General features: G+C 43.7%; 1 protein-coding gene across 1 annotated transcript; it reads right to left on the minus strand.

Annotated features, from left to right (window-relative positions):
* Window positions 1-21,156: 21,156 nt before the first annotated feature.
* On the minus strand, window positions 21,157-22,173 carry LOC142204465 (olfactory receptor 5H19-like). The gene has a single exon (XM_075275777.1). The coding sequence runs from the start codon at window positions 22,171-22,173 to the stop codon at window positions 21,157-21,159; it is 1,017 nt and encodes a 338-aa protein (XP_075131878.1).
* Between the last annotated feature and the right edge of the window lie 2,466 nt (window positions 22,174-24,639).

Consider the following 24,639-nt stretch of genomic DNA (forward strand, 5'->3'; position numbering starts at 1 on the left):
AAAGTCCAGAAGAGTCTAAATCAGCTTCTGGAAAAAATGGTTGTTAATTCTGTGACTGTATTAGGATCATCAGTGTCACATCTTCAGGATGCAACTCTAGCATTAATGAGCAGTGAACAGGAAACGCAAGTAGCCAGAGCATGTCTGGAAATTCAAGTTGAATATTCCACTAACCTAAAGATGATGGCTCAGGCTTTACAAAGTGGTATAACTCCATTGGGTTTATTAAGAAATTTACCTGTAATATACAATTTTAGTTTGGATCATACAGAGTTATGGGTAAACAAGTGGTTGGGATGTAAACAAAATGTATGTATTGGAACATCATTAATCCCAACATCTGGACAAGAGCAAGTTTTGGTTCCAGTAACTTCTTTAGGGGTTCCTGTAAGTAATACACAATTAATCCATTATAATTTAGAATTTACAGAGTTTGCGTATAATGGAGCTTCAATTGAGCAAGTAGACCTTTCTTCATGTTTACATTTTTCCTCTAAAGTAGTTTGTTTACCGGAACAAGATAAGACTATCTATCATTCTTGTTTCCATAACCAAAGTACATGTCATGCTAGAATTGAAACTGTACAAAATATACATGATATTGTGACACCAGTTGGCCAAAGAAAAGTATGTATACAAATTATGTCGGAAAAAGAAAAGGTTTCAGCATTTTATCCTTCATGTGTATATGCTGAAAACCTGACTAGAGGATTGTATTGTATTGAAGGAGACGTAAACGCTATAAGGATGAACATGGGAAGATTTAATATATCCTCCATAGCGAGCAGTTATTTGAGAACCCTTCCAGTGCAATATAATCTATCTCAAGTTGATAAATTTCCATGGAAAATGTGGACAGAAGAAATTGTAAAAGATAAAGGTCTATTAGATGCTCTAACAAGACAGTTAAAAGTGGCTGAAATTGTGTTTAAACATCAGCAAGGTCAACTAGATGATATAGAACATGAATGGAGCACCATGTCAGGATCATCCTGGTGGGGAAAATTTAAGAAATCGGTCGATGTTTGGTCAAAGTCATCAGCAAAAATGGCAGTTGGAAATGTATTATCTAATCCTATTGTTATTATATTTATGTTTGTAGTGGTGTGTATATTGTATCAGATATTTATAATGTGTAGAATCAAGAGAATATACACTCAGGTAAAAAAGGAAATTGGAAAAGGAGACAAAATTTTACAAGAAATGTTAAAAAGAACTCAACAAGCTAGTTCCATCATTAACATTGAGTCAAAGAAAGAACATGCTGATAAAATGTTATCACATGGCCTGTGAATGAATGTGATACGATTGGTGAGTAAATGAGTTAGAGTAGGGAAATTATGATTAGAAAAATGTATATCTAATCATAATCAGGGGGAAATGTTAAATCTCATAATTTGCTGAACTTAGAGTGTGAGTGGAGAAGGTCATGGAGTAGCATTTGTGTCCAGCATGTCATCCTTGACAGATGAAGGGGCTAGTGGAATGTTGGGTGGAGGTAGAAGAAGTCTCGTTACTAACAACAATACGTCAGTGTAGCCAAACTTAGGGCTATGGTCAAACAAGGAACGATCCGGAGTACATGGAAGGATCATACCTACACCTTTCCTTATGGGGAAAAAACTTGGATGAGGGTAAAGCATCCTCAGCCTTTATAAGCAGGCTTTGGTAACATGGAGGTAGAGCACTAACTCCACCTTCATACCAGCTCTCACTCTCTTCATATTGACACTTGTTATTTGTCATGCATATTCTATGTTCTTTTAACTTTGTTTAATTTTTGGACTGTAACCTATCTATTCGTTTGAATTAAACCTTTGTTTGCTGTTTTAACCACAAATTGGATTGGACTCCAGCTGCTTCTTGGTATCACCGAAGTACACCTCTTGTCTCATCAGTCAAGTGGTGTGGGACGTTATTTAACAGAAACCCATTCGAACACTCGAACAGTGAGCGGCTGTTCGAATCGAATTTCGAACCTCGAACATTTTAGTGTTCGCTCATCTCTACTAATTACATGACAATACCACCCAAAATCTCTAGTTAGCAAATGTTCCCAACACGTATCCAGTCTCTAAAATCATCTTCACATTCTCATCAGAACTTCTCACTTTTCTTCTAGAATTCACTTTCTTTTCTCCAAACTTACAAACTCTGCTCTGACGTAGGCTAAAAAGAACCCCAGCTTGTGTCCTAATACCAAACCACCTGACATGATACAGATATATACGCCATACATTTAAGACAATTCACCTCCTATAAGGTTTAAGCATCTTATAAAACATTCAAGTCATTTTTGTATATTGTTGATGTCAATGACATACCTGAATATCACATACAGAGGATCTGCAGTCAGTTGCCTTCGGCTTCCAGTCCTGTTGTGACATGAAAGAGTCAGGTTTTATAAGGATAGTGCGGCTGCGTAATTAATCCTATTGAGAAAATAGAAGATAATTGGAGGGATAATGACCTTTATTTATAACAATGAATTATTCTGTTTGACTGAAACACAATTAAACTTTTTTTTTTATTTTGTATAGTGCAGGAGAAAATAACAAACCTTTTAAACCTTTTATACTTTAGTAAGGAGAAGTTCTTGTTTGTTCATTGATTTGTCCCCTTATCCCATTGATCAAATCTGTACAATAAAAGTCTATGGAAAGGGGAGGGGAAGAGGAAAACACCTTAAAGCAGAGAGACATCAGCACTATTGAGAGACCGTTTCTCTTTCACAACACCACTAGGTTATCAATCATTTCTATTAAAGGATTGACTCACTTAATGTTGTAGATGGCCCAGATTTCTGTGTCTCTCCTTGACCTGGGGAGGAGGAATAAGTTCCTCTCCGAATAATCACATGTATAAGTCAAGCTAAACCTTATACCTTAACAATAAGACACTGACCACCTGTTGGATTTAAATGGCCTAATTAAAGGCCGATTTTATTAACAACCTTAAATACAAACGGCAAATACTAGCACCGCCCCAAAGGGGTGTAAAGGGTGCGGCGGTGCGTACAAAGTACAACCCCCCTTAAAATCAATAAGATAACCAGATGTAACGTTAACCCCTTATAAGAGCTGAACATGCTGGCATATTCCACCTTGGGAATAAGCCACACCCCCAATCTGCCCAGGCGCGATAACTCCTACCTCGGGCAGAGTCAACAACCATTAGATTAAACACCAGTCAGACCCCTAAAGGGACCCAAGCCCAATTAGAGGACGTACCGGTCATCAAACAACCCCCACTAAGGAACCCATACCAACAATGAGGTCCTTTCAACTGGCCAATAGGCATCTAACCCCCAACAACCCCCGGCCCTAACAAACCACAACCCTCCAGCAAAAAAGGGGAGGGCGGGCGGGCCACTCTCTGTCGCCGTTACCTCTAGACTGACCTCAGCCTAACCCCCCCACTAACCTAAATAACCTCTGACTCCACCCCCATTTTTCCCGCTCTCACTTTTCAATGTTAACCCCCTCCGTTCCCTAATCCTCCCCCCTGTCATGGCGTCCCTATCCCCAAGTGTCTAGGGCCTTCTCTTCTCTTTCTCCCCCTTTCCCTCTCCATAGATATCACTGGCACTGCTTGTATGTGGAGTAAAGACCAAAAAACACAAAAAATGCCAAGAGATCCATAGCCTGAAGAAGCATTAACCCTATAGAGACACAGCTCAAAAGTGACTTGAGGACCAGGCCTCTTTTTTCAAAACTGACATGTGTCACTTTAAATGGCAATAACTTTGAGACGCTTTAACTTACACAAGTGATTCTGAGATTGTTTTTTCGTAACACATTGTACTTCATGTCAGTAGTAAATTTTAGTCGATATGTTTTGTCTTTAATTATGAAAAATAGGAAATTTGGTGAAAATGTTGAAAAAAATGCAGTTTTCAAACTTTGAAATTGCAAGCCTTTCAAATAGAAATCCATACTACCCAAATTTTTTCATAAATATAATTAACCATGTCTCTGATTTATGTAGCAATCAAATTTTAATCACCCTTTCATTTTTTTCAGATATTATAAGGCTTACAAGTCAAACAGTAATTTTCCAAATTTTCAAGAAAATTTCCAAAACACATTTTTCAAGGGACCAGTTCGGTTCTGAAGGGAACTTGAAAGGCCTCTCTAATAAAACCCCCGAAAGTCACCCCATTCTAAAAACTGCACTCCTGAAAGAATCCAAAACAGCAGTTAGAAAGTTTCTTAACCCTTTCAGCATTTCACAGCAATTAAAACAAAATGGAGGTCAAATTTACATTTTTCAATTTCTGTCACTAATATATTCATTTGGCCCTAGAATTTACACATTTACTAAGGGTTAAAGGAGAAACTGCACCCCATATTTTGTTACACAATTTCTCCCGAACATGATAATACCCCATATGTGCTGGTACCCTAATGTACGGGCACACGGTCGCTCTCAGAGCGGATGGAGCGCTAATTGGATTTTGTAAGCCAGATTTTGCTAGAATACTTTTCAGGCGCCATGTCCCGTTTGCAGAGCCCCCAAGGTGCCAAAACAGTGGAAACCCCCAAAATGTCACCCCATTTTGGAAACTAGACCCCTCAAGGAATTTATCAAGGGGTATAGTGAGCCCTTGGACCCTACAGGTGTTTCACAGATTTTTTTACCGTTGAGATGTGAAAATGAAAAATTATTCTTTTTATAATAAAATGTCACTGTAGCCCCAAATTTTTCATCTTCACAAGGGGTTAAAGGAAAAATTGCTCCCCAAATTTTGTTACACAGTTTCTCCCGAACACGACAATACCACATATGTGCTGGTACCCTAATGTACGGGTGTTAGGAGTATTTAGGTTCTTTACTTTCTATTTTTCTTACCTGGGGAGTTTTTGGCTGCGCAGTGTCTGGGGTGGCATCCTGGCGCTGCGGGGTTGTCCTGTCGTGAGTATTGGTGCACACCTTCTGACTTGCACGTGCGCACTGATGGTAGGCAGCTTTATCTCCTGGTTGATTAGTCTGTCCTCCCATTTGCACCTGGGAGGAGTGGTCTCTACTCTGTATTTAAACCCATGCCTCCCATGGTTCTGTGCTGAGTGTCGCTTTTACAGAGCTAGGCCTTAGCAGGAGGAGTAGGTGGTGTTCTGGGATAGAGGAAGTTCCGTGGTTGGTTTTTGGGAGGTTTGGGTGAACGAGTTGGTTTGTGTGTTTTCCCTTCTGTGTTCACCAATCCTCCCTCTGTGTATAATTGACTGTGTGAGTGAATTGCCTTATCCTTTGATTTCTACTCAGTTTCCCTGTGTTTGTTTCCTAGTGTATGGTTCCTTCCCATATTGGTTTGGGGGAATCCTTTCCCACATTTTTCCTGTGTGCTGCTTATGTTGTTAGTCAGCGCACACCCTTGTCAGTCCCTGTCAGTAGCAGCTTCACTTGTTCGTTAGGGGTGACCCCCTTTAGTCTCCAGTCCCTAGAGATCTTATAGGGCATTCCTTCTCCCACTTCCCTCTAGGCCTACGGTATCAGTGAGAGAGGAGCTGTCGGGGTCAGGCTTAGCCTGAGTACAGCCGACCCACACCCGTGAGGCAGGGACCGGGATAGCTAGTGGGAGTAGTGCAGGGCGAGATTCCCTACTGCTATCCCTTAGCCCCGTTGCAGCTACCTGGACTGACATAACAGTACACTCAGCCGGTAAAAAAAAAAAAAAAAAAAAAGTTTGTTTGCATTATGACGGACCTGAAACAGTTGTACCAGGCGGTGCAGCAGATTTCCACTGAGATGGAGGGGATTAAGCTACGAATGGATGCCATCCAAGCTTCTGGCGTATCTCAGTTACAGCAGTTGGCTCAACACACAGCCTCTCAGGTGGAGGGCATACAGAGGCAGGTGAGTAGCGCCCCTGTGGGTCGGCCTCTGGAGCCAAAAGTCAGCTTACCTGAACCCTTCCGAGGTAAGAGGTCAGATTTTTTCCGATTTCAAAAGGACTGTCTTTTGTATTTCCGGCTACGGCCGTTTTCCTCCGGTTCTGAGGTACAGAGAGTTGGGATTATTATTACTTTATTGAGAGATGATCCCCTCATCTGGGCACATTCGTTACCAGCCGACTCAGCTTGCTTACTAACTGTAGAGGCGTTTTTCTCCACAATGGGGTTACTGTATGACGACCCAGACAGGGTACGCACGGCTGAGTATAACCTACGACGTGTGGTGCAAGGGGATCACGCTATAGAGAAATATTGCACAGAGTTTCATAGGTGGGCAGCAGAAGTACACTGGAATGACCCCGCTCTACTTAGTCAGTTTGAGACAGGGCTCTCGGACCAGGTTAAAGACCATCTAGTTTCTCACCCTGTTCCGGGAGATCTAGATGAGGCCATGCAGCTGGCAATTAGAGTTGGACGGCGCCTCCGGGAGCGTGGAGACAAAAGTCCTGGGGGGCTTAGCCCTCCTCAATTCTCTGTTTTTAGAGAGGACCCGGGGGACCAACCCATGCAGATTGGGGCCACTGTGCGAAGTGCAAGACCCAAGAGTGAAGGGTCCCGCACAGTACGCTGTTTTGTGTGTGGAGGGATGGGACATGTAGCAAGGGTATGCCCCTCCAGAGAATGGTTCGCCAAGGAGAGTAATAACCCCAGGTCTATTGAGGGTAAAGGGAGAAAACCTACTAAGGAGGGAGGTGTGCATATTTCCTGTACTCAGACTGCCAGGTTGACCCTTGAAGGATGGGTAAATGGGCAGAAGTGCCGGATTTTGGTTGATTGTGGTTCGGCAGTCAACCTTATTGACTCAGAGTTTTGTGAGCAATTAAGGGTGAGTCCTTTGGTCTTGGAGTCTCAGATACCGGTGTGGGCTATTGATAAGACCCCTCTACAGCAAGCTGTCATCTCCAAACAGGTGGAGGGTTTGGAGTTTATTGTGGGTGTCCACAGGGAAGAGATTGACTTGTTCTTGTTGTCTAAGTTACCAGCACAAGTAGTTTTGGGGTGGCCCTGGCTGAAGCAGCATAACCCTATTATCAACTGGGAGACCGAGTCAGTAGTTTCTTGGGGGCAGGGGTGTAATGGTCGATGTCTGCCCATATCCGTTATGTCTTTGTCTATAGACAATTTGCCTCAAGAAATATGTGAGTTCAGGGAGGTCTTTGAGGAAAGGGCAGCCAAGACATTACCACCACATCGCACCTATGATTGCTCGATTAAATTTATACCTAATGCAGTGTTACCCAAGACAAGGTTGTACAATCTCACTATTCCGGAGAGGGAGGCGCTCAAAGAGTATATTGAGGGGAGTCTAGAGGTGGGGCATATTCGCCCATCTAAGTCCCCAGTAGCAGTGGGGTTTTTCTTTGTAAAGAAGAAAGATGGAGGGTTGCGCCCTTGTTTGGATTTTAGGGAGATTAACAAAATCACGGTGCGGAATCCCTATCCCATCCCGTTGATCTCGGATCTATTCAGCCAGATTACGGGAGCCCGCTGGTTTAGTAAAATAGATTTACGTGGGGTGTATAACTTGCTGAGAATCAAGAAGGGGGATGAGTGGAAAACAGCGTTTAACACACCCCTAGGACACTTTGAGAATCTTGTGATGCCTTTCGGTCTAACCAATGCACCTGCGTTTTTTCAGAATTTTATTAATGATGTACTAAGTGCCGTCATAGGGAGGGGGGTTGTGGTCTATCTGGACGATATACTCATTTACACCCCGGATTTGGAGACTCATTGGGAGAGAGTGAGAGAGGTTTTAGATCTCCTGAGGGTTAACCAATTAAGTGCTAAGCTGAAGAAATGTGTGTTCGCGGTCAATAAATTATGTTTCCTTGGCTATATCCTATCGGACAAGGGGTTCGAGATGGACCCTGAGAAGGTCAGGGCAGTCTTGGAGTGGCCGCGACCCGAGAACCTAAAGGCGGTCCAATGGTTCTTGGGGTTCTCCAACTATTATCGCCAGTTTATCAAGGGATTTTCTGAGGTTGTGAAACCTATCTCGGACTTGACTAAGAAGGGGGCTGACTGTGCTAAGTGGTCGCCAGAGGCGCTAGCTGCGTTTGAAGAACTGAAGAAGCGATTCTCGTCCGCTCCCATTTTGAGACAGCCGGATGAGAGGTTGGCCTTCTGAGTGGAGGTGGATGCCTCCTCGGTGGGGGTGGGAGCAGTACTTTCTCAGGAGTTCGAGGAGGGTACGCATCCCTGTGCCTTCTTTTCTAAGAAATTCTCTGCCTCTGAACGGAATTATGACATCGGAGATAGGGAACTACTAGCAATAAAACTAGCGTTCGAACATTGGCGTCATTTCCTGGAGGGGGCCAGAAGGCCAGTCCAGGTATTTACTGACCACAAGAATTTGATTTATCTTGGGTCGGCGAAGAGATTAAATGCACGGCAGGCCAGATGGGCTCTATTTTTTGCGCGGTTCCATTTTAACGTGACTTATGTGCCGGGTTCAAAGAATGTTAAGGCTGATGCTTTATCCCGGTATATGTCGACTGAGGAGGAACGAGAGGCGCCTGCCACTATTCTTGGGGATGGAGTGGTGGTAGCAGTATTGGGCGCGAAATTGGAGAAGGCCTTGATCGAAGCGCAACACGCTGCACCTTCCAAGATACCTAGAAACAAGCTTTTTGTCCCAACTACTCTCCGACAAAGTCTCCTGAGGGAGTGTCACGAGTCGGTTCTTGCCGGTCACCCGGGTGTTTCAGAGACCATGAGATTGGTGTCTAGGAATTTTTGGTGGCCAGGGTGGAGTAAGGAGGTCTTGCAGTTTGTTCAAAATTGTTCGGTCTGTGCAAGAGCCAAGGCGTCGCATACCCGTCCCCACGGTCTTCTACATCCATTGGAACCTCCTAAGGCACCTTGGACTCATCTGTCTATGGATTTCATCACGGGCCTTCCGGTGTCTAAGGGTTTCACGGTCATTTGGGTAGTCGTTGACCGCTTCACGAAAATGTGCCATTTGATACCGTTTTCCAGGCTGCCATGTGCCAAGACACTATCAGAGGCGTTTATTAAAGAAATTGTAAGGTTTCATGGTCTTCCTGAGGAGATCGTTTCGGACAGGGGACCGCAATTTGTGGCTAAATTCTGGCGGGCTTTTTGCAGCAGGTTGGGAGTTACACTGTCGTTTTCCTCCGGGTTTCACCCAGAGTCTAACGGACAAACAGAGAGGAAGAATCAGGATGTGGAACAGTTTTTGAGATGTTTTGTTCGAGAGAACCAGAATAATTGGGCTGCCTTTCTCCCCCTGGCAGAATTTTCCCTAAACAACCATGATTCCAATGCCACAGGTACCACACCTTTTTTTTTGCTCCGGTGGTAGACATCCTGTTTTCGGAGTATTTTCTTCCATTTCTTCCCCAGTTCCGGAGGAGGAGCTATTTTCTAAAAAGCTGCAAGGGGTATGGTCCCGTATCCGAGAGAATCTGGTGCGGACGTCGCACCAGGCTAAGGTCCAGGCGGATCGGAAGAGAGGAGAGTTGCAGTTCTTCCCTGGTGAGATGGTTTGGTTGTCCACCAAGAATATCAGGTTGAAGGTTCCTAGCAAGAAGCTGGGTCCCAGGTTTGTGGGTCCTTTTAAGATCATCAAGATGGTAAATGAAGTGGCGGCGCAGCTGCAACTACCTAAAAGGTGGAAGATAAACCGGGTCTTCCATGTCTCCTTGTTAAAGAAGGCCAAGAAGGGAACGTCTCCAGTTAAGGTTCCACCAGTTTCTGAGTCCGGGGAGTATGAGATATCCCGAGTTCTGGATAGCAAATATGTTCGGGGGAAGCTACGGTATCTGGTGGCATGGAAGGGATACGGTCCTGAGGATAATTCTTGGGTCCTGGAGTCGGATGTGTCAGCTCTCAGACTCGTGGAGAAATTCCACAAGGAGTTACCGAAGAAAGATGCTCCTAGAGAATCCGGAGTCTTCTCCTTGAGGGGAGGATCCTGTTAGGAGTATTTAGGTTCTTTACTTTCTATTTTTCTTACCTGGGGAGTTTTTGGCTGCGCAGTGTCTGGGGTGGCATCCTGGTGCTGCGGGGTTGTCCTGTCGTGAGTATTGGTGCACACCTTCTGACTTGCACGTGCGCACTGATGGTAGGCAGCTTTATCTCCTGGTTGATTAGTCTGTCCTCCCATTTGCACCTGGGAGGAGTGGTCTCTACTCTGTATTTAAACCCATGCCTCCCATGGTTCTGTGCTGAGTGTCGCTTTTACAGTGCTAGGCCTTAGCAGGAGGAGTAGGTGGTGTTCTGGGATAGAGGAAGTTCCGTGGTTGATTTTTGGGAGGTTTGGGTGAACGAGTTGGTTTGTGTGTTTTCCCTTCTGTGTTCACCAATCCTCCCTCTGTGTATAATTGACTGTGTGAGTGAATTGCCTTATCCTTTGATTTCTACTCAGTTTCCCTGTGTTTGTTTCCTAGTGTAAGGTTCCTTCCCATATTGGTTTGGGGGAATCCTTTCCCACATTTTTCCTGTGTGCTGCTTATGTTGTTAGTCAGCGCACACCCTTGTCAGTCCCTGTCAGTAGCAGCTTCACTTGTTCGTTAGGGGTGACCCCCTTTAGTCTCCAGTCCCTAGAGATCTTATAGGGCATTCCTTCTCCCACTTCCCTCTAGGCCTACGGAATCAGTGAGAGAGGAGCTGTCGGGGTCAGGCTTAACCTGAGAACAGCCGACCCACACCCGTGAGGCAGGGACCGGGATAGCTAGTGGGAGTAGTGCAGGGCGAGATTCCCTACTGCTATCCCTTAGCAGCTACCTGGACTGACATAACAATGGGCACACGGTCGCTCTCAGAGCGGATGGAGCGCTAATTGGATTTTGTAGGCCAGATTTTGCTAGAATACTTTTCAGGCACCATGTCCTGTTTGCAGAGCCCCCAAGGTGCCAAAACAGTGGAAACCCCCAAAATGTCACCCCATTTTGGAAACTAGACCCCTCAAGGAATTTATCAAGGGGTATAGTGAGCACTTGGACCCTACAGGAGTGTAACAGAATTGGCCCAACAAAAGGAAAAGTGACATTTTTTGCTATAAAATGTTGCTTTAACCTCAAATTTTGCATTTCCACAAGGGGTTAAAAGAGAAAATGCACCCCAAAAATTGTTACGCATTTTGTCCCAACTACAGAAATGTCCCATATGTGGATGTAAAGTGATGTATGGGCACACTGTAAGGTCCAGAGCTGAAGGATCGCTATTGGGATTTTGGAGGGCAAATTTAGCTGAAATCTATTTCAGGCACCATGTTGCATTTGGAGAGCCCCTGAAGTGATAGAACAGTGGAAACCCCCCTCCCCAAATGACCCCATTTTGAAAACTAGACCCCTCAAAGAATTTATAAAGGGGTTTAGTGAGCACTTGGACCCTACAGGTGTTTCACAGATTTTTTTTTACCATTGAGATGTGAAAATGAAAAATTACTTTTTTCCAATAAATCGTCCATTTAGCGCCATATTTTTAATTTTTGCAAGTAGTTAGAGAATTAAAGCCCCCCCCCCCCCCCCCCGTTTGTTACACAATTTCTCTTGAACATGGCAATACCCCATATGTGGCCATAATCTGCTGTATGGGTACATAGTGGGGCTCAGAATGTAAAGATGGCTATTTGGCTTTTGAGGGCAGTTTTCAGGTGCCATGTCGCATTTGCAGAGCCCCTAAAGTACCAATACAATGGAAACCCCTCAAAAGTGACCCCATTTTAGAAACTACACCTGTCAAGGAATGAATCAAGGGGTATTATCATTTTGAGCCTAAAAATGCTTCCCTAAAATTAATGTACAAAATGAAAATTTTAATTTTTAAAGAAATATGTCATTTCGGTGCCCAATACGTTGCACCCACTTTGTGTTGTCAGAGACCTGCACTCCTAAAACTATTAAGTGGGCCATCCTGAGGGGCAAAAAATTATATATGAGGGTGTAAACTGCTGCTTGGGCATACAGCAGGGCTCAGAAGGGAAGGAGCACTGAGCTTTTTAGCTTTTGCGGTACAGATTTAGAGGGACTTTCTGCGTGCCATGTTGTTTTTGCAGAGCCCTGGAGGTGCCAGTGAACTGGAATTCCCTAAGAAGTGACCCCATTTTGTAGGGGAAATTTTAGGGTCTCTGCAAAAGTGTCATGGCATCCAAAAAAAACCCCCAAACCGTCTAAGTCTGTGCTACAAAAACCCAATAACCCTTCTTCCCTTCTGTGTCTGGCTGTGCCCTAATATCAGTTTATTCCCACATATGACATTACGTGCATTATCCGGGGTACACCAGTATCATACATGTGTCATACATGTGGCATAAACTGCAGTTTGGGCACACAGCAGGGCGCAGAAGGGAAGGAGCGCAATGAGGCTTTTGGAGTACAGATTTGGATGTTTGGTATCCGGATGCCATGTTGTGTTTGTAGAGCCTGTAAGGTACCGGAAAAGTGGATTCCACAAAGGAGTGACCCCAGTTTGAAAACTGCACCCCTCAAAGAATTTATCAGGGGGTGTAGTGAGTATTAGTATCCCAGACGTGACTGCACAGCGGATGGCGAAGAGGGAATATATAAGCTGTGCGGAGGACATTGGGAACACCAAATTGCCTACTATGTCCCAGTAGCTCCTATGATTGGTGGAGTCACTCTGGGGGTCACTTTGGGGTCACTTCTGGTGTCTTTTCGTTCATAAGCTGTAAATCTGGGGTGTCCCCTGATATTCGCTCGCACACCTTATATATTCCCCTCCTGCTGCAGCCAGTTGTGTTCTAATAATTTGGCGATTTTGCGGGATTTTGTCTTCACATTGCTAGATGCTATATTTTCTTTATTTTTCTGGTGACGCAGCCATATAAGGGCTTGTTGTTTGCGGGATGCGATGTATTTTGTAATGACACCATTTTTGGGTGCCTACAACATACTGAATACATTTTATTAACTCTTTTTTTGCTGGATTTAAAAAAAAAATCAATTCCGGTATTGTGTTTTACCTTTTAAATTTTTCGCCATGCAGCGTACAGTATAAGTAACAAATTATCTTTATTCTGCGGGTCGGTACGGTTACGGCGATACCTAATTTATGTTATTTTTTTATGCAATACTAATTCTGCAGAATAAAAACACATTTGGAGACATAAATCAATGTTTTTTGCATCGCCATATTCTGAGAGGCGTAACATTTTTATTTTTTGGTTGACAGTGTTGGTTGAGGGCTTATTCTTTGTGGGACAATGTGTGCTTTTTATTGGCACTGTTGTGAGGTGCATTTGACTTTTTTATCACTTTTTATAGCACATTCTGTAAGGTGAGATGGCGAAAAATCACTACTTCCGGTGGGTTTTTTCCATTTTTTTTTTCTATGGTTCACCATGTACATTAAATATTGTTTCAGTTTTATTGTACAGATTGTTACGGACGCGGTGATACCAAATATGTATTGTTTTTATTAATTTTTAGGTTTTTTTCTATATAATTCATTTTCTATAGAGAAAAAGGGTTTTTGGAGCTTTATAACTTTATTAATTGTTTCAAAACACTTTTATTTATTTTTTTTCCACTTTTTTTTAAAACTTTTTCATGTATCCCTTTAGGACACTTGGATGAGTGATGATTGCATCACTGATCCACTATCATAGAGTGAGACACAGGCTGCAGTGAAAGCCTGCACGTTTATCACTCTATAAACAGGAAGTGAGTCGTATGGACAGCACACTCAGCTTCAGGAGATCCCGGCCAGGATAAAAAAGGTAAGTGGGACTCAGGGCTGGCTGGGGTCACTAAACAGACCCCTGGCCACTTAGTAGGAATACCAGCACCCCCTGATCTCGCAGCGGGGGGTGCTGGGGACCCCCACACGATCGGGCAACCCGTTGTTTGCCGTGATCATGTTTGATCACAGCAATCAACGGGTTAAAACCCAAAATCGGCACTCATGTCCGATGGAGGGTGATGGAGCAGGCTGTTAGGGAGCGTTCACACTACCGTCGGTGTCGTCGGTGTCTGCTCCTAGTGTCCGTGACAGATTTTGAGCGGACACTAGGAGCGGACACTACATGTCGGACACCGACGGTAGTGTGAACGCCCCCTTAGTTGTCAGATACAACTAACACCCGCTCCAAGAACGCCCGCACTGTGCTGCGGGGATTGTTTACATCCATGTGGTACTATTACCACATCGGTCCTGAAGCACTAGACATCCATGTGGTAATAGTACCACATGGGTCGCCAAGGGGTTAATGAGCTCTATTAATCCAAGATGTAATTGTTAGGATAATAAATGCAGATTTGAGCCAAAAGTGAGAACCAGTACTGTCTCTAATATCATGTCCTCGCTCTATCTGAAACTAAATCTCTCCAAGACTGAACTACTACTGTTTCCACCATCTAACAGATCTGTCCCTGATATATCCATTGCAGTCTCAGGCCTTACTATAACTCCTAGGCAGTATGCCCGCTGCCTCGGGGTCATGTTTGACGCAGACCTTTCCTTCACCCCCCATATCCAATCACTCGCACGTTCATGTCACCTCCACCTCAAAAACATCTCCAGAATACGCCCTTTCCTTACCAGAGATACACTAAAGACACTTATTGTCTCTCTGATTCATTCTCGCCTTGACTACTGTAACTCCTTACTAATCGGTCTTCCCCTCACTAAACTCTCCCCTCTACAATCTATTCTGAATGCAGCGGCCAGGCTCATCTATCAGGCTAGACGCTACAGCGATGCCTCTGGTCTGTGCCAGTCACTACATTGGCTGCCTATTCATTATAGAATACGATATAAACTTATCCCCCTCATCCACAAGGCTCTCCATAATGCTGCACCTCCATACATTTCCTCCCTCATCTCTGTCTACCGCCCAACCCGTGCTCTCCGCTCACTCAATGACCTAACACTTACATCCTCTATTATCAGAACCTCCCACGCTCGTATACAAGACTTCTCCCGAGCTGCACCACTTCTCTGGAATGCTCTACCCCGGACAATCAGATTAACTCCCAATTTCTACAGTTTCAAACGCAAACTAAAGACACATCTCTTCAGACAAGCCTATCACAATTTCTAATGTAAACCCTTCCATACTATAATTAGAATCCCCAAAATGTAACCCTCCCCTGTCCCCACTCCCACATTTCCCCACATGATATGATGCCATTTCAGGATAACTTTATAGGTCCAAGCTCCATCCACATGTTAAAAGACACAACTGGTGACGGTTCATAAAGTTTTATGTTTGTGTAATGACAGTCACCTCTATTACAACATTGTCTGACCTCTGTATAAGCAATACCGCCCCTGCTACCTCTTGTGTCACCCCCTCTACCTCATAGATTGTAAGCTCTTGCGAGCAGGGCCCTCAGTCCCATTGTGTGAAATGATTTTCTTTGTAATGTATCTTTCTGTCTGGATTTGAACCCTACAAATTGTACAGCGCTGCGGAATATGTTGGCGCTATATAAATAAAATTTATCATTATTATTATTATTATTATTATTAGATACACTGATCAAATTGGTTAACACTGTGCTGTGTGTCCAACACCCACAAGCCACACCCACTCCAACCCCACAGCGCTGTTCACCAGAGCCCCAGATGGTGGGGATGGAGCGGTAAGGGTCGGGAAATGCCAAACACACAATGCACCACAAATCAAAGTAGAACTAGACACTGAGAACTCTTACCAGCAGATGTTTTGGGTATTGGTGTAGATCCAGAAGGCTATGGCAGGTGGCCAGAAGATGGCAAAAAAGAGTCAAATCATAGTCGTACGGTCCGGATCATCTACAAGAGGGCAACGCAGTACAGTGGGAAATCCAAAGGGTATGTCAGGTAGGCCGAGTCAGTAACAGGAGCAGTGGAGTAGTACAAAGACAGTACAGAGGTCTAAAGGCAAGCCAGGGTCATAAACAGGAGCAGGTACTATACAAAAATCAGGAGGCAAAGCAAGGTCAGAGGTCAAGGCAAGAGGGTCAGAGCACAGGCAAACAGGACAAGAGAACGCTCAGGAGGAGACCGGCAACCCCCGCATAATGCTGCTGAGATTCTAGCCTGCCTCCTGAGACCCGGACACGGGAGACTTGGGAGCGCAGACAAGAGAGGGCCAGAAACCTCCGTACAGAGCTGTAGAGGTTTCGGCCCTGCTCCTGACAGTAATAACTTCCAGCCTATAAAGTTGATCTAACTTTTCCAACTACATGTGGATTGTTGGGCAATTTTTGTTGAGCCAAATAGACATAAAAAGAAGCTTATTGACTGTGAGGAGGTAACTGACTAAATCAATTTTAGTTAGTCAGAATGGGGGGGGGGTTGGCAGAGGAGAAACAGGCAAAGACAAAGGTTCAAAATATCCTATTGAAATGAGCTGTCACTTTGGCAGGACCTTATATGAGATCTCTGGAGAGCCCTGAAATGAATGAAATGGTTCTAGGCTTATTGGCCAGAATATTGTTGTTTGTTGAAAAAGCAGGCGCACAGTGCATGAAAATATGTACAGGGTGGGCCATAAGTATGGATACACCCAGATAAAATGGAAGTGTTTGCTGATATCACCTTACTGTTTGTGGCATATTAGTTCATGGGAGGGGTGACACCCATGGTGGCCATCTGCAAAGCCACCATTTTGGGTTCAACTTTACTTTTTTTTAATGGGAAGGGGGTCATGTGACACATCAAACACATGGAGAATTGCACAAGAAATACAATGGTGTGCTCTATTTTTACCGTAACTTTATTCATTATCGAGCTATGGACACGTTTCTTATTGCTACAGCCTGTCTGGTCAGGGGACTGGAGACGTGGTGCCAACATCTCACGGCCACATGAGCCATTTGAGGGATGAACTGGATGAGGAAGAGGAGGATATTGGAGCACAAGCAATGTGTAGTGAAATGGGTGATTTTTCTATACGGGTGACAGGAGAGTAGGAGGAGGAGCAGCCGGAGGAGCAAAAGGGAGATGAGAAGGATGAGACAGGTGACCCAGACACACTATAGCAGTATGCAGTGGAGATGGATGCAGGGAGTCCCTCTAAGTCACTTGTGCAAATGGCCCGATGCATTCTCCGTTGCTTGCGTAGTGACAGTCGAATTGTCACCATTTGGCAGAGGGAAGACTATTGGCTCTCCACCATGTTAGACCAGTCAAAAATGCACCTGCTGAGAGGGAGGACAATCTGAACTACTATAGAGACATCATATGTAGTCAGTTGGCCGCAGCCTATCTGTGCCATAGTCCATCCTCTCGCAGGTCTGATTGGGGGGGGGGGCTAAGCATTGGACTTACACTGTCATGGCAGCTGTGAATTGGGGGGGGGGGGAGGAGAAGTATCTGCTCTACCAGCAGCAGTCAGAGCCTAGAGTCGCTGAAGAGTAGCTTTCTGCACCCGTCATTTTGTGATCTCTTCACACTGTTGCTATCTTCACACTCTGTCACAGGGCACTGTATGGCCTTCTAAGGCTGGTGCAACCCCCACATTATGTCAACAGGCACTGTATGACCTCCTCACACTGTTCCAACCTCCACACTTTGTCACCAGCCACTGTATAGCCTCCTAAGGCTGCTGCTACCTCCACATTATGTCTCTGGGCACTGTATGGCCTCCTCATGCTGCTGCTGCTTCCATATTATGTCACCTTCCCACTCTGTGGCCTCCTGACACTGCTGCTACCTCAACAACATGTCACTATGACGGCCTCTCCATTCTGTCAGGGGGCTCTACTTGTATAAGCGTTCAATAGAACAGGTTCTGTAGACTTTTGTGTGGAATCAGCAGACGAGGGTGTCAACTGTGTTTTTTCACACTACAGTAGGATCTTGGGCCCCTCCTTGCACGGTTCTTTATACCTGGCACTAATGTCAATGTCTAAGGCTGAGTTCACACTTGAGTTAGTTGGTCAGTTTTGGCCCCATAATTGGCCAAATAAGTGAAGTGTGCAGTGGCTTTAAAGGGGCTCTATCATTGGCAAAAGTCATTTTTAACTAATCACATCCTTGCATAGCCTTTAGAAAGGTTATTCCACACCTACCTTTTGTATGTAAATTGCCTCAGTAGTGTTTGAATAAGTCTGTTTTTATCCACATGCTAATTAGCTTCTCGGTGCACAGGAAGTTGTCAGCCAGCTCTCCTCTCTATGCTGTGTGTGAGAGCAGGGAGGAGGAGTCAGCAGCAGCCTGTGCTGTATACCCAGAAGACAGTGCACGAAGACATTTCCGGGGTGCACTGAGAAGCTAATTAGCATATGAATAAAAACGGACTTATTCAAAATCTACTAAGGCAATTTACATACAAAAGGTATATGTGTAATAGACTTTCTAAAGACTATGCAAGGATGTGATTTGTTAAAAATGACTTTTTCCAATGATAGAGCCTCTCTAAGAGCGAAGCCTGTCATATGCATGTCATACTGACTCATTATATTGTTTCACTACCACAACCAGACTCCCTATGTTTGTTACTGCAAGGCACAGTGTTACACCACTATAAAGGCTCTCTGCAGCCAGGAAATAGGTGGTTTTGTTTAATGCTCTTCACCGTAAATTAAATAGGACAGAATCAAATCTTTTGAGGAAATCCGGGGAAATTTTTTGCAAAATTATTAAAAAAGAAAAACTGAAATATCACATGGTCATAAGTATTCAGACCCTTTGTTCAGTTTTGAGTATTTTCACCCTTTTGAGCTAGTACAGCCATAAGTCGTCTTAAGAATGATGCAACAAGTTTTTCACATGTGGATTTGGGGATCCTTTGCCATTCTTCCTTACAGATCTTCTCCACTTCCATCGGGTTGGATGGTGAATGTTGGTAGACAGCTATTTTCAGGTCTCTCCAGAGATACTCAATTGGGTTGTCTGAAGCCACTCCTTTGTTATTTTAGCTGTGTTCTTAGGCTGAGTTCACATGGGGTATTTTGGTCAGGATTTTGATCCCATAAACACCTTAAAATCCTGACCAAAAACACAACTCCCTTTGAAATCAATGGGAGCTGGTCAGTTCTTTTTTCCGGGAGCCGTTTGTTCCATGTCCCGGAAAAAAAAGTGACATGCTTATTCTTTCAGGCGGATTCGCCTTGCAACATCCGCCTGAAGACACTCTCTACTCCCAAGAAGGCCCATTCATTTTTGCCTAATCCGGAGTGGAGTGCGCAACTGCATGCCGGTGCACTGCACCGACATCCAGTCGCAGCTACCCATATTTCAGTCCGGTTTCCGGACCAAAAAAACCCTGTGTGAACTTACCCTTACGGTCATTGTCTTGTTGGAATGTAAACCTTATCTTTGGCCCAGTCTGAGGTCCAAGGTGTCTCGAACACAACCATAGCACCCATAAACCATTACAGTACTTTCAATTTCTCATCAAGACAGATCACACCAAGATATCAGCACGGCAACATTGAAATTGCAAGAGGTTATGTGTGTAGAGGACTTAGCCAGTGTCCCTAAGATCTGAAAGTTATCAAAGTTTCAATCACATTGCTCCAATATGTGGTGTGTGGGAGGGGCATAAAAGACAGATTAACCCCTTCCCACAACAGCATTTTTCCATTTTGGTTTTTGACTTCCAAACCCCATACCTTTTTTTTTTATTTTTTTCACTCACACAGCTGTATGAAGCTAAATGTTTGTGGCAACTGTACTTTTTGATTATATCATGTAATATTCTGTACAATGTACTGACAATCTTGAGAAAAAGCTGCTGATAGTTTTCAAATAATTCAACTTTTTATTTTTATATCAATTAAGTCCAGAGAGCACAGGTGGCATTATCAGTAAGACTGGAGAACTGCCGCTTCATTATCAGTAAGCCTGGAGCACTGCCATGTCATTATCAGTAAGCCTGGAGAACAGCCTCTTCATTATCAGTAAGTCTGGAGCACAGCTGCATCATTATCAGTAAGACTGGAGCACTGCCGCATCATTATCAGTAAGCCTGGAGCACAGCTGCATCATTATCAGTAAGACTGGAACACTTCCGCTTCATTATGAGTAAGCCTGGACCACAGTCGCGTCATTATCAATAAGCCTGGAGCACTGCTGCGTCATTATCAGTAAACCTGGAGCACATCTGCGTCATTATCAGTAAGCCTGGACCACAGTCACGTCATTATCAGTAAGAGTGGAGCACTGCCGCGTCATTATCAGTAAGCCTGGAGCACAGCTGCATCATTATCAGTAAGACTGGAGCACTGTCGCATCATTATCAGTAAGCCTGGAGCACAGCTGCATCATTATCAGTAAGACTGGAGCACTGCCGCTTCATTATGAGTAAGCCTGGACCACAGTCGCGTCATTATCAATAAGCCTGGAGCACTGCTGCGTCATTATCAGTAAGAGTGGAGCACTGCCGCGTCATTATCAGTAAGCCTGGAGAACAGCTGCTTCATTATCAGTAAGACTGGAGCACTGCCACGTCATTATCAGTAAGCCTGGAGCACAGCTGCAGCATCAGTACTAACGCCTCTTTTCAAGTATGTTCATGTTGTTAGAACCAAAATAGCATATGGAGCATGCACAGTATGCTTGTCTGTGATCCAAAGTGGCTAAATTTACTGCACATGTGCAAGATTGTGCTAGATGCAGCTAGGAAGAGGAGCTCGAGAATCGAACATACTTAAAAAGAGGTGTTAGTACCAATGACCCAGTTGTGAATCAAATATATTTCCAGGAGTGATGAGATTGTATTGTGTATGGAAGCTTTGGCTGTGATTGAGACAACAAAGGGATCTGCACTACATTGATATTTCTGTGTTTGGACAGTGTTGTGTGACACTTGGATAGAAATTCTTGGTAGAGATGAATGAATCAATCCATAAAAAATAGAAACTGTGCCAAATTTTCCAAAACTATTGAAATCTGGTTCATCCCACCATATAGAAGAGATGTAGAGCTAAAATATTTCCGTATATGGAGACTGATAGATCCACAAGGAATGTCACTTAAGAGTTGAAGCTTCATCAGCAGTAGTCAGTTCAACTATTACTTATTGGAGGGTTCCTGATCTTCAAACTTTCACCTAGTTCCAAAAGAAAAGATAACTATATCATTGTTCCTCCTGAAATTCCATGTTGTACTGTATCCAATGAACCCTGGTGAGATAAGCCAAATGGACAGACATTTTTTGAGGAGTACCTGGTAGCAAGTTGTCTCCTGACTTTTTTCCAGCTCCAGTCCAGCCTGCAACAGTAAAATACTTGATGTCCCATGTTTTGAGAAATTCACATATAACCATGGCTGACTCATATGATCAACCTGGTAGAGCAGGAAGTGGATGTGCTCTGTTTATGGATGCAAAATGTCCCATCAACCAAATATTAAGTCTATAGAGGTTTCCTTCTATTTCTTTAAGAAATGTTACAATGGCCACCCAAACCTCCTTATTCCTCAGACTGTAGACCAGAGGATTTAACGTCGGAACTGCAACCAGATAAAGTATCGACAGTAACATGTCCTGGTCTTTAGAGTCTTCAGATTGAGGTTTCAAGTACAAGAACATAAGTGGTCCATAGAATAATATAACAGTGATGAGGTGGGAGGTGCAGCTGGAGAAAGCTTTCATACGTCCTGCCGAGGAACGGATCTTCAATATGGCGGAGAAGATAAAGATATAGGAGATTATAGTGAGCAGGAATTGTATACAAGATATACTAATAGTTTCAAAGAACATAAAAATCTTCCTGCTTGTCACATCTGATGAGGAAAGAGCGATCAATGAATTCAGATCGCAGAAAAAATTGTTGATATCACGTGAATAACAAAATTGTAGTATGGCGGTAAGTAGTGTGTGCGATAAAGCATTAAACGTGCCAACTATCCATGCAGAAGCCGCCATTACAATGTAGACATTGGGTCTCATTATTGTGTGATATAGTAAGGGCTTACATATGGCCACATAGCGGTCATAGGCCATTGACGTGAGAATACAAATTTCACCATTAGCGCATAAGAGGAAGAAAAACATCTGGACCATACAGCCAGGAAAAGAAATCCTGTGATCTTGCGTCAGTGTGATGGAAAGCAGTTTAGGAATACAAGTAGAAATGGATGTGATATCTACAATGGCGAGGTTAGACAAGAAGAGATACATTGGGGTGTGTAATTTCGGTACAAAAAATACGAGAATAATAATTGTCAAATTTCCAAAAATAGCCACCAGATAAATCATCAATAACGCAAAAAATAGCCCAAGTCGTCCCATGGAAAACATTGAGAAGACGACAATGTAAAATTCTTGCACAGATGTGGCATTCGTACACTCATTCATGTTGATGACTGTGGAACAAAAAGCAAAATATTCATCTTACATAGATTTTTTGCATCATTTCTTCCCCTCTCCCTACATGCCCTTGCCACACGCTCTTTTCGGGAAAGTAGTGAAGGCAGCGCACAAATTAAAAAGTTACAATTTTGTGAACCAAATCCCAATTTGTGCAAAACAAACCTTCTATCAAACACAAACATCTATCGGCAGAAGCAATGGTGTGGAACAGAATTGCTAAATTTGAATAGTTCGAATACCTCCGCTCCCATAGGAATGCATTGTAGCGGCCGCACACCAAGGGGTTAAGCACCGGCCAACGGCACCAGCCGCTAACATGCATTCCTATGGAGTGAGGTATTCAAATTTAGTATTCGAATCATCTCTAGTGTGGACCCAACCAGTCAGAGACAGGGATAAATTTGAAAAAACTGCAAAATAAATAAACTTCTATGGCAGGCACAAAAGAATGAGCAAAATAAAATAGAGCCTTAACTTTGGCAAAATAGTAAGAAACAAAATCCTGCTTGTCTGAGCTACTAACTAAATAGAAATAGTAAGCTAACTATAAGTGTGGCTTACTAACAGCCACATGAACAAACAAATAAGCACAGTCTCAGAGGACTCAGAGTATAAGGACAGACCCAGACGCCTCCTCTTACTCCCTGGACCTGCCCTGAAGTGCAGGTTCTTCAGCCTTTTATGGGTCAGTAATGAGCCCAGGAGCTACACCGGGACTGATGCCTACTCCAGACCTGCCCTGGACCATACAAAGGTCAGAAACCTGAAGCTGATATAGCGGGACACCTTCACTCTGCCTGTCACCTTCTTACACTGAATAAAATGAAGTCAATGAGGTATGCATGAAAACTAGGGTTGAGCTGATCTTGAGATTTCAGGATCGATTTTAAATTCCGATTTCTGATCATTTTCCATCTGATCCCGATCGTGAAATTTGCTCAATCGCCGATCGGCATCCTATTTTTCCTGATCCCGATCGCTCAACCCTAGTAAATGCTTCTCTATGGGAAAAGTCACTTTAAGGGTTGTACCGATCTTCAGATTTCAAAATTCGATTTCCGATAATTTTCCAGCCGATCACGATCGTGAAATTTGCTCGATCACCGATCTGGATCTGATCTTTTCCGATCCCGATCGCTCAACCCTAATGAAAACAGATGCCTTACCGATGCAAAATGGCTGTGAAAAAAAAAGCATGCCATTTTTTTCTAGTGTTTGTGAGATTGTACCCTAATAAAAACAAATTCACAGAAAAAAAAATATATATTTTTGGTCCATAAAAAGTTTTTATTTTACATAGATGGTTTCACTGCAATTGTAACAACCTGAATAATAAACTTCAATCAAATTTTATAACATATTTAAAATATGCTAGAAAAGTTTATATAAAATATATTTCTACCCCAAAATACTTTAAAAAATAACAAAAATTATAACCTGCAAAACACACACATATAGTTATCAAAGGCGAGTTAGGACTCTTGGAATGTGGTAACATAAAGATGTCTTTCCTCGACTATTAATATTCAAAATTAGTGAAATATAAAAACATTACATACACTCACCGGCCACTTTATTAGGTACACCATGCTAGTAACGGGTTGGACCCCCTTTTGCCTTCAGAACTGCCTCAATTCTTCGTGGCATAGATACAACAAGGTGCTGGAAGCATTCCTCAGAGATTTTGGTCCATATTGACATGATGGCATCACACAGTTGCCGCAGATTTGTCGGCTGCACATCCATGATGCGAATCTCCCGTTCCACCACATCCCAAAGATGCTCTATTGGATTGAGATCTGGTGACTGTGGAGGCCATTGGAGTACAGTGAACTCATTGTCATGTTCAAGAAACCAGTCTGAGATGATTCCAGCTTTATGACATGGCATTGCATTATCCTGCTGAAAGTAGCCATCAGATGTTGGGTACATTGTGGTCATAAAGGGATGGACATGGTCAGCAACAATACTCAGGTAGGCTTTGGCGTTGCAACAATGCTCAATTGGTACCAAGGGGCCCAAAGAGTGCCAAGAAAATATTCCCCACACCATGACACCACCACCACCAGCCTGAACCGTTGATACAAGGCAGGATGGATCCATGCTTTCATGTTGTTGACGCCAAATTCTGACCCTACCATCCGAATGTCGCAGCAGAAATCGAGACTCATCAGACCAGGCAACGTTTTTCCAATCTTCAATTGTCCAATTTCGATGAGCTTGTGCAAATTGTAGCCTCAGTTTCCTGTTCTTAGCTGAAAGGAGTGGCACCCGGTGTGGTCTTCTGCTGCTGTAGCCCATCTGCCTCAAAGTTTGACGTACTGTGCGTTCAGAGATGCTCTTCTGGCTACCTTGGTTGTAACGGGTGGCTATTTGAGTCACTGTTGCCTTTCTATCAGCTCGAACCAGTCTGGCCATTCTCCTCTGACCTCTGGCATCAACAACGCATTT

The sequence above is a fragment of the Leptodactylus fuscus genome, chromosome 5 (assembly GCF_031893055.1).
Source record: "Leptodactylus fuscus isolate aLepFus1 chromosome 5, aLepFus1.hap2, whole genome shotgun sequence".
Classification (NCBI taxonomy): domain Eukaryota; kingdom Metazoa; phylum Chordata; class Amphibia; order Anura; family Leptodactylidae; genus Leptodactylus; species Leptodactylus fuscus.

Excerpts from the sequence above, each read along its gene's own strand:
- LOC142204465 (XM_075275777.1), bottom strand. The coding sequence starts at position 22,173 with ATGAATGAGTGTACGAATGCCACATCTGTGCAAGAATTTTACATTGTC.